We start from the raw sequence: 17553 nt of genomic DNA, 5'->3' as shown, positions 1-17553 counted from the left end.
CCCAGGTCTGACAGGGCCCAGGTCTGACAGGGCCCAGGTCTGACAGGGCCCAGGTCTGACAGGGCCCAGGTCTGACAGGGCCCAGGTCTGGAAGGATCTGTGCAGAAGATCTAGGTGCTGCTGTAGGCCCTCCTTGGTTGGGGACAGAAGTACCAGATAATCAGAAAACAGTAGACATTTKACTTCAGATTGTAATAAAGCTGTGGTGAGGTAAATCTGTCTCCATGATGGAGATAAAAACATGATCATGGGAAGAAGCAGAGAGTCTTTCAGATTGACCAGAGCCTGAGTGAGATCACGCACGTACTCACAGACACACACACACACAAGCAAACGCACAAACAGACACAAACACCGGGAGAAAAAGACAGGAGCTAGGAGCCCTGCAGTACAATGAATCACACACACACACACACGAGACAGACACAGGCAGACATGTGCACACACACACACGCAGAGCCGAGATACACTCATGCAGGCATGCGCAGACAGAGTGACAGAGAGATCACATGTAAATGAAACAGACAGGAGAGGACCTGGGAACCCTGCAATGCAATGAATCAAACACACACGGATGAGACACACACACACACACACACACATACACAGCCAACACACAACCACCAAGGAATCAGAAACAGAGTTGACACACACACACACAGCCGAAACACACTCACACAGACACAGCTCTTTAGCCATCGTCAGTGAGTCCTCAGATGAGCTGGTTGCTGAAAGATATAAAAGCACCATCATTACAGCCTTCCTGTTCTCCTCCTTTCTCTTCCTGTTCTCCCCCTTTCTCTTCCTGTTCTTCCCCTTTCTCGTCCGGTGTTCCCCCTTTCTGTTCCTGTTCTCCCCCTTTCTCTTCTTGTTCTCCCTCTTTCTCTTCCTGTTCTCCCCCGTTCTCTCCTGGTCACCACCTTTCTTTCTCCCGGTTCTCCCCTTTTCTTCTTCCCTTTCGTGCGTGTTCCCCTTTCTTTCCTGTCTTCCTGTTCTCCCTCCTTTCTCTTCCTGTTCTCCCCATTTCTCTTCTGTTCTTCCCCTTTCTCTTTCCTGTTTCCCCTTTCTCTTCCTGTTCTTCCCCCTTTGCTCCTTGCTTTTTCTCCCAATTTCTCTTCCTGTTCTCACCCCCTTCTTCTTCCTGTTCTGCCGCCCATTTCTCCTCTGGTCTACCCTTTCTCTTCCGGCTCTCCCCCTTTCTCTTCCTGTTCTTCCCCTTTCTCTTCCTGTTCTCCCCCGTCTCTTCCTGTCTCCCCATTTCTCTTTCCGGTTCTCCCATTTCTCTTCCTGTTTTCCTCTTTCCTCTTCCTGTTCTCCCCCTCTCTTCCTGTTCTCCCTTTCTCTACTGTTCTCCACCCTTTTCCTCCTTCCCTTTCTCTGTTCCCATTTATCTTCCTGTTCTCCCCGATTTCTCTTCCTGTTCTCTCCATTTTTCTCCTGTTCTCCCCATTTCTCATCCTGTTCTCCCCATTTCTCTTCCTGTTCTCCCCCTTTCTCTCCTGTCTCCCCATTATCTTGCTGTTCTCCCCCCTTTCTCATCCTGTCTCCCCATTTCTCTTCCTGTTCTCCCAATTTCTCTTCCTGTTCTCCCCCTTTCGCATCCTGTTCTCCCCATTTCTATTCTGTTCCCCTTTCCTTTCCGTTCTCCCTTTCTCTTCCTGTTCTCCCTTTCTCTTGCTTTTCTCCACTTTTCTCTTCCTCTGTTCTCACCCCTTTCTCTCCCTGTCTCCCTCCATTCTCCCCTTTCTCCTCCCTGTCTCCCTCCATTATCCCCCTTTCTCTCCCCGTCTCCTCATTCCCCGCCTTTCCTCTCCCGCGTCTCCTCCATTCTCCCCCTTTCGCTCCCGTCTCCCTCCGTTCTCCCCCTTTCTCTCGCCCTGTCTCCCTCCATTCTCCCCCTTTCTCCTCCCTGTCTCCTCCATTCTCCCCTTTCTCTCCCCCGTCTCTCCATTCTCTCCTTTCTCTCCCATCTCCTCTCCGTTCTCCCCTTTTCCTCCCGTCTCCCTCCATTCCCCCCTTCTCTCCCCGTCTCCCTCCGTTCTCCCCTATTTCCTCGCGTCTCCTCCATTCCCCTCCTTTCTTTCCCCGTCTGCCTCCATTCTCCCGCCTCTCTCCCTTCCTCCCTCCGTTCTCCCTCCATTCTCCCTTTTCTTTCCGTCTCCCTCCATTCTCCCCTTTCTCTCCCTGTCTCCCTCGTTTCTCCCCATTTCTCCCTTTTCTCTCGTCTCCCTCCATTCTCCCCCTTCTCTCCATGTCTCCCTCCATTTCCTCCATTCTCCCTTTCTCTCCGTATCCTTCCATTCTCCCCTTTCTCTCCCTGTCTCCCTCCGTTCTCCCCTCCATCCTCCTCTTTCTCTCCCTGTCTCCCTCCGTTCTCCGCCATTCTCCCCTTTTCTCTCCGTCTCCTTTTATTCTCCCCCTTTCTCTCCCTGTTCTCCCTCCGTTCTCCCTCTATTCTCCCCTTTCTCTCTGTCTCCCTCCATTCTCCTTTTCCTCCCTGTCTCCCTCCGTTCTCCCTCCATTTCTCCCCTTTCTCTCCCGTCTCCCTCCATTCTCCCCTTTCTCCTCCCTGTCTCCCTCCGTTCTCCCTCCATTCTCCCCCTTTCTCTCCGTCTCTCTCCTTCTCCCCTTTCTCTCCGTCCTCCTCCCTTCTCCCCCCTTTCTCTCCGTCTCCCTCCATTCTCCACCTTTTCTCTCGTCTCCCTCCATTCTCCACTTTCTCCTCCCGTCTCCCTCCATCTCTCCCACCTTTCTCCGTCTCCTCCATTCTCCACCTTCTCTCCCGTCTCCTCCATTCTTCCACCTTTCTCTCCGTCTCCCTCCATTCTCCCCCTTTCTCTCCGTCTCCTCCATCCCCCCCTTTCTCTCCGTCTCCCTCCATTCTCCCACCTTTCTCTCCGTCTCCCTCCATTCTCCACCTTTCTCTCCGTCTCCCTCCATTCTCCCCGTTCTCTCCGTCTCCCTCATCCTCCCCCTTTCTCTCCGTCTCCCTCCATTCTCCCCCTTTCTCCTCCGTCTCCCTCCATTCTCCCCTTTCTCTCCGTCTCCTCCATTCTCCCCCTTTCTCTTCCTGTTCTCCCTCTGTTCCCCTATCTCCTTTCTTTCTCGCATTCAATAAAGAATCACGTACACGCTCACACACACATATTTCCCCATGCTATTTAGTTTAAGCCTTGTTCTGTTGCATATTTCAGTATTAAAGGCCTGTTCCTGTTTGCATATTCAGTATTAAAGGCCTGTTCCTGTTTGCATAGTTTCAGTATAATAGCCCTTTCCTGTTGCATATTTCAGTATTAAAGGCCTGTTCCTGTTTGCATATTTCAGTATTAAAGGCCTTGTTCCTGTTTGCACATTTCAGTATTAAAGGCCTGTTCCTGTTTGCACGATTTCAGTAATTAAATGCTGTTCCTGTTTGATATTTTCAATACTAACAGGCCTGTTCCTGTTTGCATATTCAGTATTAAATGCTGTCCTGTTGCATATTTCAATACACTACAGCCTGTTCCTGTTTGCACATTTCAGTATTAATGCCTGTTCCTGTTTGCATATTCAATACTACAGGCCTGTTCCTGTTTGCACATTTCAGTATTAAATGCCTGTTCCTGTTTGCATATTTCAATACTACAAGCCTGTTCCTGTTTGCACATTTCAGTATTAAATGCCTGTTCCTGTTTGCATATTTTAATACTACAGCCTGTTCCTGTTGTCACATTTCAGTATTAAATGCCTGTTCCTGTTTGCTATTTCAGTTCTTTGTGAAAAAAACAATTGCTTAAAAGGAAGGTTTTTCCACTAATGGGTGTGTCTGTGTGTTTGTGTGTTTGTTGTGTCTGTGTGTTTGCACATTTGCGCGAGCGCGAAGCGTGAGTGTGTGTGTGTGTGTGTGTGCGTGTGTGTGTGGTGCGTCGTGCGTGTGTGCATGCGCTGGTGTGTGTGTGTGCGTGTGTTTGCACATTTGCGCGAGCGTGAGTGTGTGTGTGTGTGTGTGTTGTGTGTGGTGCGTGCCGTGCGTGTGTGTGTTGTGTGCGTGCGAGCGCGAGTGTTTGTGTGTGGTGTGTGTGTGTGTGTGTGTGTGGTGTGTGTGTGTGGTGTGTGTGTGGTGTGTGTGTGTTGTGGTGTGTGTGTGTGTGTGTGTGTGTGTGTGTGTGTGTGTGGTGCGTGCGTGTGTGTGTGTGTTGCGTGCGTGCGTGTGTGCGTACTTCCACTGAAGGACATGACGATGTCACCACACATACATGGCTTTCTCTTTGAAAGAAGTGGTTCAGCTCTCAATGGGCCGGAGCTTGCATAGCATGCTCCTCCTACTTCCTACTGCACAGCTAGCTCAGATCTCACACACACACACACACACACACACACACCCACACACACACACACACACACACACACACACACACACACCAACACACACACACACACACACACAACACACATACTTGCCGGCACAGGCAATTCACACACGGTGCAGAGCAGTGCAGCAGCAATGAATGTTGTCTTCTGTTCTCTCTCCTCCTCCCACCTCCTCCCATCCTCCCATCCCTCTTATCCTCTCTCCTCTCTCCCTCCATCCCACTATCCCTCTATCCTCCATCCTTCTATCCCTCCATCCCTCCATCCTCCATCCCTCTCTCCTCTCTCCATCCTCTCCATCCATCTATCCCTCCATCCCTCCGTCCTCCATCCATCTATCCCTACATCCCTCCATCCTCCACTCTCCATCCCTCCATCCCCTCTATCCCTCTCTCCCTCCATCCCTCCATCCATCTATCCCTCCATCCCTCCGTCCCTCCATCCATCTATCCCTACATCCCTCCATCCCTACATCCCTCTATCCTCTCTCACCATCCCTCTCTCCTCCATCCCTACATCCCTCCATCCTTACATCCCTCCATCCCTCTCTCCCTCCATCCCTCTATCCCTGCATCCCTCATCCCTCCACCCATCTATCCCTCCATCCTCCATCCCTCTCTCCCACCATCCCTCTCTCCCTCCATCCTCACCCCTCCATCCCTACATCCCTCCATCCCTCTCTCCCTCCATCCCTCTATCCCTACATCCCTCCATCCCTCCATCCATCTATCCCTCCATCCCTCCATCCCTCTCTCCCTCTCTCCCTCCATCCCTCTCTCCCTCTCTCCCTCCATCCCTCTATCCCTCTCTCCCTCCATCCCTCTCTCCTCCATCACAGAGCAGCGCCCGTTCAACATCTCAGAGGGCTCGTGTCCAGAGAGGATCATCACCATCACAGGACCTACAGACTGTGTCTTCAGAGCCTTCACTATGATCACTCTCAAACTGGAAGAGGTCTGTCTCTCTGCATGTCACTCTGTCTGTCTGTCTGTCTGTCTGTCTGTCTGTCTGTCCTGTCTCTCTGTCTCTCTGTCTCTCTGTCTCTCTGTGTCTGTCCCTCTGTCCCACTGTCTCTCTCTCTGTCTGTCTGTCTGTCTCTCTCTCTCTGTCTCTCTGTGTCTGTCTCGCTCTCTTGTGTCTGTCTGTCTGTCTGTCTGTCTGTCTGTCTGTCAATTTACCTGAAGTCAATTTAGAGCAGGTTAATGTTTATGTAGAACACGTTGATGCGATGAAGAGCATGCTGTCAGGATGTAGAACACGTTACTATGATGAAGAGCACACTATAGGGATGTAGAAACACGTTACTATGATGAAGAGCACGCTATAATGATGTAGAACACGTTACTGTTTTGAAGAGCACGCTATTGGGATGTAGAACACGTGACTGTGATGAGAGCACGCTATAAGGATGTAGAACACGTTACTGTGATGAAGAGCAGCTGTAAGGATGTAGAACACGTTACTGTGATGAAGAGCACGCTGTAAGGATGTAGAACACGTTACTGTGATGAAGAGCACGCTAAAGTGATGAAGAACACGTTACTGTGATGAAAGACGCTAAGTGATGAAGAACACGTTACTGTGATGAAGAGCACACTATAGTGATGTAGAACACGTTACTGTGATGAAGAGCAGGATATAGTGATGTAGAACACATTACTGTGATGAGAGCAGGATATAGTGATGTAGAACACGTTACTGTGATGAAGAGCACGGTAAAGTGATGTAGAACACATTACTTGTGATGAGAAACGCTATTGGGATGTAGAACACGTTACTTGATGAAGAGCAGGATATAGTGATGTAGAACACGTTACTTGTGATGAATAGCACTCTATAGTGATGTAGAACACGTTACTGTGATGAAGAGCACGCTATAGTGATGTAGAACATGTTGCTGTGTGAAGAGCACACTATAGTGATGTAGAACACATTGCTGTGATGAAGAGCAGGCTATAGTGATGTAGGACACGTTACTGTGATGAAGAGCACGCTATAGTGATGTAGAACACATTACTGTGATGAAGAGCACGCTATTGATGTAGCCAACGTTACTGTGATGAAGAGCACGCTATAGTGATGTCGAACACGTTACTGTGATGAAGAGCAGGCTATAGTGATGTAGGACACGTTACTGTGATGAAGAGCACGCTATAGTGATGTGAAACACGTTGCTGTGATGGAGAGCACGCTATAGGATGTAGAAGACGTTGCTGTGATGAAGAGCACATTTAGTCTGTAATTCATAAGGAGCTCCTCTCAGCCGTGTCTCTTTCCTTCCTGGTTTTGAACAGATCAGCACAGTATAGGTCTGAATGTCCCCTATAATTAACCAACTCTGTGTAATAGTTGGTGTTCTGTAACTCTTAAACACACACAGAGAACAGAGCAATGGGAAGAAACCCACAAGAAGAGCCAATACCAACTAAGCTACCCAAACATGAAATTTCCTCTGAAGACATAAAAAGCCTTTTGCTTCTACTGTTACAAAAATATATGCCTGCTCATTCATTCTAATCAACCGATTAATTTTTACCTCCATTGCCATTTTATCTCCCTCAGCTAAGAAAGTGTAGATACTCCTACGATCCAATTCTGCTTAACGCTCAGAATCAATGTATCAGGTATTCATTATATAGTCTGTTAATGTGGAGATTGTAACCTAAGCCTGTTGGCAATGTCCATAGTACAGCATACCACTAAGAATGAGAGAGAGAGAGAGTGAGAGAGAGAGAAGAGACAGAGAAAGCGACAGAGAGACAGAGAAGAGACAGAGAGAAGAGACAGAGAGAGACAGAGACAGAGAGAGACCAGAGAGAGACAGAGAGAGAGAGAGAGAGAGAGAGAGAGAGAGAGAGAGAGAGAGAGAGAGAGAGAGAGAAGAGAGAGAAGAGAGAGAGAGAGACAGAGAGACAGAGAGAGAGAAAGAGAGAGAGAAATATGCCCAACACCTTGAAAAAAATTATACTCACATTGTATTTGGAGAGAACATTGCACATTGTATTTGGAGGAACATTGCACATTGTATTTGGAGAGAACATTGCACATTGTTTGGAGAGAACATTGCACATTGGGAGAGAATTGCACTTGTATTTGGAGAGAACATTGCACATTGGGAGAGAAACATTGCAGATTGGGAAAGTAACAGTGCACGTTGGGAGAGAACAGTGCACGTTGGGAGAGAACAGTGCACGTTGGGAGAGAACAGTGCACGTTGGGAGAGTAGTAAAGGAAGCGTGATAGTGTTTCAGTTCATGTAGCCTCTAGCGGGATGTGACGTGACGTGATGACCAGGCTATTTACATGGTAAATGCTACCGTAGTCCTGCTAGGGCTAATTGATGTGTGCAATGTTGGGGACATGATTTAGGATTATATTTATTACCTAGATTAAGGCGAGAGTCAGAGTGAGAGTCAGAGTGAGTGTGAGAGTGAGTGTGAGAGTGAGCGTGAGAGGGGGTGTGAGAGTGAGCGTGAGAGTGAGCGTGAGAGAGGGAGTGGAAAGTCTGTCTCTGTGTGAGAGAGACTATTTCTAACTATGGGACATAAAGCCTTGGTCCTCTATGAGCCATCTAATGCAGCAGGGTATTATATGAGTCTAGGAACAAGGCTAGCTATCAGAAGGGTGAACAAGCTGGGTTCAATCCGTGCAGATCAAAGTCGCTTATCTTATGTAAGACAATGCTGAGACTTGGAAACTAGGGTCCAGAAAAACTCAGGACCATGGTCAAACATACTGTAGAGATTATTAGCCTGAGTTTACCTGGCCTGGTCACAGGGCCTTAGCTAAGTGAGTCACAATCTACATCTAAAGGAACATAAAGTGGAGGGAGAGACAGAATGCCATTTCTAAAGGTGAATAGATCTGACCAACAGGGTAAATATTGTCTGTGATCTATATGGGAATCGATGGAGACCGCAGAAAGAGATTGAGCGCTAACCTTTCCCTGATTGGATCGTTGACGTGTAAACTCTCAGATGGTTATATTGATTACATGTTTGTATAGGAGGTTGAGTATGTTACAAGTTCCCCTCATCTTGACCAACGTTCAGCGTTTAACCAGCCCTGGTTGTATAGCTTCAGAGAGCAGTCGTACAACACCAGGTCTGGACTATATGATGTTAATGTATAGTGTACTGCAACTTTTATTCAGTGTTCATTAATGTCGCTTTAGCTTGCGTTGTTTAGGCCAACTGTTGTTTTAATTGATGAGTGACACTTGAATAGTGAATCTAAACAAATCATGTTTGTTTCCTCCAGGACCTCACAACTCTGGTAGCCAATGGCACGGTCACCAGCAAGCCCCCCGTCACCCTAAGATTGGTCATTCCTGCCAGCCAATGCGGCTCTCTCATCGGGAAGGGCGGCTCCAAGATCAAGGAGATCAGAGAGGTGAGTGTGGCTCTTTCTCACTTGCTTAAACATCTGTCCTCTCCTCCTCTCCTTTATAAACATCTGTCCTCTCCTCCTCTCCTTTATAAACAGCTGTCCTCTTCTCCTCTCCTTTCTAAACATCTGTCCTGTCCTCCTCTCCTTTATAAACATATGTCCTCACTTCCTCTCCTTTATAAACATCTGTCCTCTCCTCCTTTATAAACATCTGTCCTCTCCTCCTCTCCTTTATAAACATCTGTCCTCTCCTCCTTTATAAACATCTGTCCTCTCCTCCTCTCCTTTATAAACAGCTGTCCTCTTCTCCTCTCCTTTCTAAACATCTGTCCTCTACTCCTCTCCTTTATAAACATCTGTCCTCTCCTCCTCTCCTTTAAACAGCTGTCCTCTTCCTCCTCTCCTTTCTAAACATTGTCTCTCTCTCCTTTATAAACATCTGTCCTCACTTCCTCTCCTTTATAAACACTCTGTCTCTCTTCCTCTCTTTATAAACATCTGTCCTCTCCTCCTCTCCTTATAAACATCTGTCCCTCTCCTCCTCTCCTTTATAAACATCTGTCCCTCCTCTCTCTTTCTAAACATCTGTCCTCTCCTCCTCTCCTTTTTAAACAGCTGTCCTCTCCTCCTCTCCTTTATAAACATCGTCCTCATCTCTCCTTATAAACATCTGTCCTCACCTCCTCTCCTTTCTAAACATATGTCCTCTCCTCTCTCCTTTATAAAACTCTGTCCTCTCCTCCTCTCCTTTATAAACATCTGTCCTCTCTCTCTCCTTTATAAACATCTGTCCCTCCCTCTCTCCTTTATAAACATCTGTCCTCTCCTCCTCTCCTTTATAAACAGTGTCCTCTCCTCCTCTCCTTTATAAAACATCTGTCCTCTCCTCCTCTCCCTTTAAATAACATCTGTCCCTCTCCTTCCTCTCCTTTATAAACATCTGTCCTCATCCCTCTCTTCCTTTATAAACATCTGTCCCTCTCCTCCTCTCCTTTATAAACATCTGTCCTCACTTCCTCTCCATTATAAACAGCTGTCCTCTCCTCCTCTCCTTTATAAATATCTGTCCTCTCCTCCCTCTCTTATAAACATCTGTCCTCTCCTCCTCTCTTTAAAACATCTGTCCTCATTCTCCTCTCCTTTATAAACAGCTGTCCTCTCCTCCTCTCCTTTATAAACATCTGTCCTCACTTCCTTTATAAACATCTGTCCTCTCCTCCTCTCCTTTCTAAACATCTGTCCTCTCCTCCTCTCCTTTCTAAACATCTGTCCTCTCCTCCTCTCCTTTCTAAACATCTGTCCTCACTTCCTCTCCTTTCTAAACATCTGTCCTCTCCTCCTCTCCTTTATAACATCTGTCCTCTCCTCCTCTCCTTTCTAAACATCTGTCCTCACTTCCTCTCCTTTATAAACATCTGTCCTCTCCTCCTCTCCTTTATAAACATCTGTCTCTCCTCTCTCTCCTTTATAAACATCTGTCCTCACTTCCTCTCCTTTATAAACATCTGTCCTCTCCTCCTCTCCTTTATAAACAGCTGTCCTCTCCTCCTCTCCTTTATAACATCTGTCCTCTCCTCTCCCTTTATAAACAGCTGTCCTCTCCTCCTCTCCTTTATAAACATCTGTCCTCTCCTACTCTCCTTTATAAACATCTGTCCTCTCCTCCTCTCCTTTATAAACATCTGTCTCACTTCTCTCCTTTATAAACAGCTGTCCTCTCCTCCTCTCCTTTATAAACATCTGTCCTCACTTCCTTTATAAACATCTGTCCTCTCCTCCTCTCCTTTATAAACATCTGTCCTCTCCTCTCCTCCTTCCTTTCTAAACATCTGTCCTCTCCTCCTCTCCTTTCTAAACATCTGTCCTCACTTCCTCTCCTTTCTAAAATCTGTCCTCCTCTCCTCTCCTTTATAAACACTCGTCCTCTCCTCCTCTCCTTTCTAAAACTCTGTCCTCACTTCCTCTCCTTTATAAACATCTGTCCTCTCCTCCTCTCCTTTATAAACATCTGTCCTCTCCTCCTCTCTTTTATAAACATCTGTCCTCACTTCCTCTCCTTTATACCATCTGTCCTCTCCTCCTCTCCTTTATAAACAGCTGTCCTCTCCTCCTCTCCTTTTAAACATCTGTCCTCTCCTCCTCTCCTTTATAAACAGCTGTCTCTCTCCTCCTCTCCTTTATAAACATCTGTCCTCTCCTCCTCTCCTTTATAAACATCTGTCCTCTTCCTCCTCTCCTTTATAAACATCTGTCCTCCTTCCTCTCCTTTATAAACAGCTGTCCTCTTCCCTACTCTCCTTTATAAACATCTGTCCTCACTCTCCTTTATAAAACAGCTGTCCTCTCCTCCTCTCCTTTATAAACATCTGTCCTCTCCTCCTCTCCTTTTAAACAGCTGTCCTCTCCTCCTCTCCTTTATAAACATCTGTCCTCTCCTCCTCTCCTTTATAAACATCTGTCCTCACTTCCTTTATAAACAGGTGTCCTCTCCTCCTCTCCTTTATAAACAGCTGTCCTCTCCTCCTCTCCTTTCTAAACATCTGTCCTGTCCTCCTCTCCTTTCTAAACATCTGTCCTCACTTCCTCTCCTTTATAAACATATGTCCTCTCTTCCTTTCTAAACATCTGAACTGAAACCAATATGTTGGAATAGTTGTTGGAACTAATCTTTCAGCTCTGTGTAATGAAGTAGAGGTGGTTAGAGCGAGTCAGAGGCTGTTTGGAGTCCCATTTATATTCTATACTTTATTATGCATATGTGGTGTACATCAACAAAATGACCATTGATCAATCAATCAACTGTATTTTATAAAGCCTTTTTAGCAGTTTACACAAAGTGCTTAACAGAAACCCAGCCAAACCCCCCAAAAGAGCAAGCAATGCAGAGGCAGAAACACAGTGGCTAGGTAAAACTAGAAGGTAGGAACCTAGGAAGAAACCTAGAGAGGGATCAGGCTCCGAGAAGGTTGGCCAGTCCTCTTCTGGCTCTTTCACACATCATGTTTCCCATTGTCATCTTGAACAGACCACGGGGGCACAAGTACAGGTAGCAGGAGACCTCCTTCCCAACTCCACTGAGAGAGGGGTGACGATATCCGGGACCCAAGACGCCATCATCCAGTGTGTCAAGCTCATCTGCACTGTCATTCTCGAGGTGGTGTACACTTCCTCATCACCCTGATCCCTGACCCCTGACCCCTTTACTACTTGTGAACTTTTATTGACAGATTAGACCGCAGGTCGAAGAAAGCACGGTTGTTTGTTTGTAACGTGCAGATCACTAGATTGCCCCCAAAGGATCCTGGTATTACCAGCCACAGACACCAGACAGATCAATGTATCATAATTGATTTAAGCAAATGTATAAAATTATCAGTATCAAAGTATTTATGTTCAAAAATGAACAAATATAAAAGAGAAACGTAACAGTAATGAATTGATAAGCCTATAATCAATACTCTGTCAGATCTCCAGTAGCACATAAGAAATATTTCCATTTGAAAATAAATACAATCAATCAATGTTTCGAATGTAAAGAGATTTCTACATTTCTAAAATCGATACCCTCTTAATCTTGAGAACTAGCAAGGCCGCAGCGAGAAGACGACTTGAGAGGATGAGCCTGAATGCCCMAAAAAACCCAGAAGAATCTAAGGATTTAACAACTCATTGTTATTCCAGGCACCTTAATCTCTGCTGGAGAACACACTGACCCAATCCAAGCATGCGCTTTCATGTAATTGTGGAATCAAAAGCGTTTCAGAGATAAATTTACTTTGTCTGAATACTGTTTTAGTTTTGTCCTTATCTCGTCATATGAAATCCACCGTATTGATCGTTTTTTGGGTCCCCAGACCTGGATTCAAATACTTTTTGATATCATGTCAAACGCTGTTTCCCCACTAGGTAGTACAGGCAGACTGAAGAAAATGTTCAAAGAATTTAAAACATTTCAAATCATATTTGAACCCATGTCTGTTGGTCCCAACCTTCTGCAACTCATCTGTCCTAAGGCTATACAACCAGGTTTTTATTGTGCTGAGATGTTTAGTAAAAAACCATTCTTGTCTTTATGCTGTTTGCTTTGTCCTCCTGTATCCAGTCACCTCCGAAGGGTGCCACTGTTCCATATCGACCCAGCCCCTCAGGAACAGTCATGATCTCCGGGAACCAGGTGAGAATCACACAATACAACAACACAACACAGTACAACAACACAACAAAACAACACAACAAAACAACACAACACAGTACAACAACACAACAAAACAACACAACAACAAAACAACACAACACAACACAACAACACAACACAACACAAAAATAACTATGCCGTGTAATCAAGACAAAGATGATGTATATATTGCCAACAAGGCCACATAGTGTCATTACAGGTGGACTGTGCACCAACAGGGTGTATGATACAAATAGTAAAACACTAAGCAGAACTCTGAACAGCTGGGACATGTTCTGGGGGGACATGTTCTGGGACATGTTTTGGCGGGACGGGGACATGTTTCTGGGACATGTTCTTGGGGACATGTTTCTGGGACAGGGTTCTGGGACATGTTTCTGGGACATGTTCTGGGACATTTTCTGGGGGGACATGTTCTGGGGGACAATGTTCTGGGACATGTTCTGGGACATGTTCTGGGACATGTTCTGGGGGGACATGTTCTGGGACATGTTCTGGGGGGACATGTTTTGGGGGGACATGTTCGGGACATGTTCTGGGACATGTTCTGGGGACATGTTCTGCTGGGACATGTTCTGGGACCATGTTCTGGGTTGGGACATTGTTATCTGGGACATGTTCGGTGGGACATGTTTTGGGACATGTTCTGGGACATGTTCTGGGGGGACATGTTCTGGGACATGTTCTTCTGGGACATGTTCTGGGACATGTTCTGGGACAGGTGGGACATGTTCTGGGACATGTTCTGCGGGGACATGTTTTGGGGACATGTTCTGGGACATGTTCTGGGACATGTTCTGCGGACATTTCTGGGACCATGTTCTGGACATGTTTCTGGGCGGGGACATGTTCTGGGAACATGTTTGACTGTCGGGACATGTTTTGGGACATGTTCTGGACATGTTCTGGGACATGTTCTGGGGGGACATGTTCTGGGACATGTTCTGGGACATGTTTTGGGACATGTTCTGGGGGAACAAAACATTGAAACTGAGGAGGCAGTACTTGAAATTACTCAACATGAACACTTGTTAGTTCCAATGAATTTCCAACACAACAACACAATAACACAGCACAACAACACAATAATGCAACAACACACAGCACAACAACACAACAATGCAACAACATTGTTGTGTTGTTGTGCTGTGTTATTGTATTATTGTGTTGTTGCATTGTTGTGTTGTTGTGCTGTGTTATTGTGTTATCGTGTTGTTGTGTTGGAAATTCATTGGAACTAACAAGAACATAAATTAAATGAACAAAAAATATTCAATTTTATTCGGAACGGCAAGCCAGACAAAAGTAAAAGGGCCTATTTATTTAATGAATATGAATTCGGAGGGCAGAAATGATTAAATATTAAAGCATTAGACCTGTCACTAAAGGCATCAGTCATACAAAAGTTATACTTAAATCCAAACTGGTTTTCTAGTAAATTGGTAGGAATGTCTCATCCTATGTTCAAGAATGGGCTTTTTCCGTTTATTCAGATTACAMCTGCTCACTTTYGGTTGYTTGAAAAGGAAATAATCTCCAAAATATCTTTATTTTGTAAACAAGCCTTAGAAAGTTGGTTGCAATTTCAGTTTAATCCACCTGAAAAGACAGAACAAATAATACAACAAATACTGTGGTTAAACTCAAATATACTAATTGATTAAAAAAATGTAAAAATTAAAAATACATTTTTAAAAAAGGTATAATTTTAGTGAATGATATAAATAGGACTGGTGGAGTTATGTCACACATGCAGCTAACACAGACATATGGAAATGTCTGCTCTAACCAAAATTACAACCAACTAATTGCAGCATTACCACAAGAATGGAAGAGGCAAGTAGAAGGGGAAAAAAGTAAGGAACTTGTATGTCGGCCCTGTATTAAAGAACATAAATGGTTAAAGAAAAGTGTGATGAATAAAAACATATACCAATTTCAATCAAGGACCAAAAWACTGACAGCTGTGCCATATAAATTGCAAAATAGTTGGGGAGAGATTTTCGATGTACCCATTGCATGGTACATGGTTTATGAATTGATACGCAAAACAACGCCGGATTCAAAACTTCGCATTTTTCAATTTAAATTACTATACAAAATTCTTGCAACCAATAGAATGTTATTATTATGGGGGAAACCATCTTCCCAGCTCTGCAGATTCTGCTGTGAGGAGGCAGAGTCATTAGATCATTTATTTTGGTATTGTCCATATATAGCTCGTTTTTGGTCACAGGTCCAGGAATGGCTGAAGAATTGCAACATTTGCCTAGAACTAACGCTGCAGATAGCAAAACTGGGTGATTTGAAAAGCCATAGTCAATCAATCAATAATATAATAATTATTTTAGCAAAAAAAAAWATTTTTAATTTACAATCTGTAGAAGCTATGAGAATAGAAAGGTTCAGTACTTTTGTGAAGCATCACATCACAGTGGGAAAATATATGGCAAATAGAAATCCAAAGTGGATGGTGTTGAGAGATATATGTGAGGGGTTGAATGGAGCTGAAGGATGGGACTAATAACAAGATAACCAATGTAAAACATACGGGGTCTGTAAAACGTATATAGGTTCAGAAATGTTATGAAATAGCACAGTTAAAAATAGAAATCAAACTGGATGGACATCAGAAATAGAGGAAGGACTAAAAACAAACAAAGTATAACTATTGTAAAATAGATTATATCTGTAAAATGTGTATAAGATGTATAAACTGAAGGTAGAAGCCTAAGTGTTTATTAGTTTACTCCAATTGGGGGGAAGGGTGGTAGGGTTTCCKGGGAATAATAAAGGTATGTTCTTTAAAAGGTATGTATATCTATATAGGTATTTGTATTTATATATGTGTATATGTATGCATATGTGTATGTATATGGATATATATATTTACCCCCAAAAATATATGGGGGATTGGAAATTGGATTGTGGTTAAAAGTTGGGTTAAAAAAAAAGACAAAAAATTCTCTAAATTCCATTGAGTTGATGGACTTTTTTGTGACTCTAATCAGTTTTCCACGTCATCAGAAAGAAAAACTGGATTTTGTTTGTTGAAATTAGGTGGAAACAATGTTGATTCAGTGTGGTGCCCAGTGGACAAAACCACAGAAATATAACCTATTACTTTCTGCATTGCTTCTATGGGTGCTTTCAAGATGGCTGCCAGTCCACCCAATACGGCATCATTGACTTGAAGAGCGAAACTCGCTCTAGTAATTATATTTCTATGCCCAGGACCACATCACAACAGCTACCTGAAACCCCTCACCTTCAACACCTGGGTACAATGTGGATTTCAAATATTTAAAAGTACATGAGGTGCAATTAGCAGTCCGCGGTGAAGTTGTCTCCTATGTACAGATCTAGGATCAGCTTCTCCTTCCCTAGCCTAACCTCAACCATTAGTGGGGAAATCCCAAACTGACCCAAGAGCTTCACCAAACACCGCAAATTAGCCCCGGGAATGGAATAGTCTCAAACCCAAGTATTTCAAAATATTTAACATGTTGACCACAAGTCTGCCATCATTCACTGTGGATATTTGACATGTTAACATGTTGACCACAAGTCTGCCATCATTCACTGTGGATATTTGACATGTTAATATGTTGACCACAAGTCTGCCATCATTCACTGTGGTTCAGCTGTGCTCCATATAGTCTGGTTCATATGATCTAGTGTGAGTCTACTGTCTAGCCACAAACAAGAACCAACACACACACAAACGCACACACACACACACACAAACACACACACATACACACACACATACACACACACATACACACACACACACACACACACACACACACAGACACAAACAAACACGCACATACACACACACACACAAACACAAATACAGACGAACACACCACACATACACACATACACAAACTCACGCACGCACGCACGCACGCGCACACACACAACACACACACACACACACACACACACACAAACTCACGCACACACACACACACACACACACACACACACGGCACACACACACACACACACAGACAAACACACACACACCACACACACAAACTCAACGCACACACACACACACACACAGACAAACACACATACACACATCACACACACACACACAAACTCACGCACACACACAAACACACATATACACACATGACACACATAACACACACCACACACACATACACAAACACACACACCACACCACACACACACACCACACATACATAAATACACACAACACACACACACAAAGCACGGTTGCATGCAGGATGCGATAATATCCAGGTAGGGTGCCATTTTCTCTACCTGATGTCAGATCTCTGTAATGATATGGATGAGGAATATGATCAGTTTGAGGCAATTAGAATTGAAGGCAGTACATTCAGGAAGTAGTTAAAGGTATTCACCTTTGAAATTAATATCTTTAACTTTTCACTTTATTAAGAGGTCATGGAAAAGAAATGCCTTTTTTCAATTATTGAATTAGAAATTTCAGTTTACTTCCTGAATTGATTGCCTTCAATTCTAATTGAAACCACCCTATGGTAGTGGTGGTTCTAACCCTGAATAGTGGTGGTCTAACCCTGATGTAGTGGTGTCTAACCCTGATGTATGTGCGTTGG

The 17553-nt window shown here is 44.5% G+C and overlaps 1 protein-coding gene across 1 annotated transcript; it reads left to right on the top strand.

The window, feature by feature from the left end:
* Positions 1-3795: 3795 nt before the first annotated feature.
* Positions 3796-12913, top strand: LOC112078027 (poly(rC)-binding protein 3; the record flags this gene model as incomplete). Its single annotated transcript, XM_024144391.2, has 5 exons — positions 3796-3799; positions 5189-5304; positions 8611-8742; positions 11765-11893; positions 12842-12913. Coding segments are annotated over exons 1-5 (453 nt in total), but the record flags the coding sequence as incomplete, so codon positions are not given.
* Between the last annotated feature and the right edge of the window lie 4640 nt (positions 12914-17553).

Source organism: Salvelinus sp. IW2-2015, unplaced genomic scaffold (genome assembly GCF_002910315.2).
Source record: "Salvelinus sp. IW2-2015 unplaced genomic scaffold, ASM291031v2 Un_scaffold5170, whole genome shotgun sequence".
Classification (NCBI taxonomy): Eukaryota; Metazoa; Chordata; class Actinopteri; order Salmoniformes; family Salmonidae; genus Salvelinus; species Salvelinus sp. IW2-2015.
Note: the sequence above shows the minus strand (reverse complement) of the source record. Positions and strands in the feature narration are given on the sequence as shown.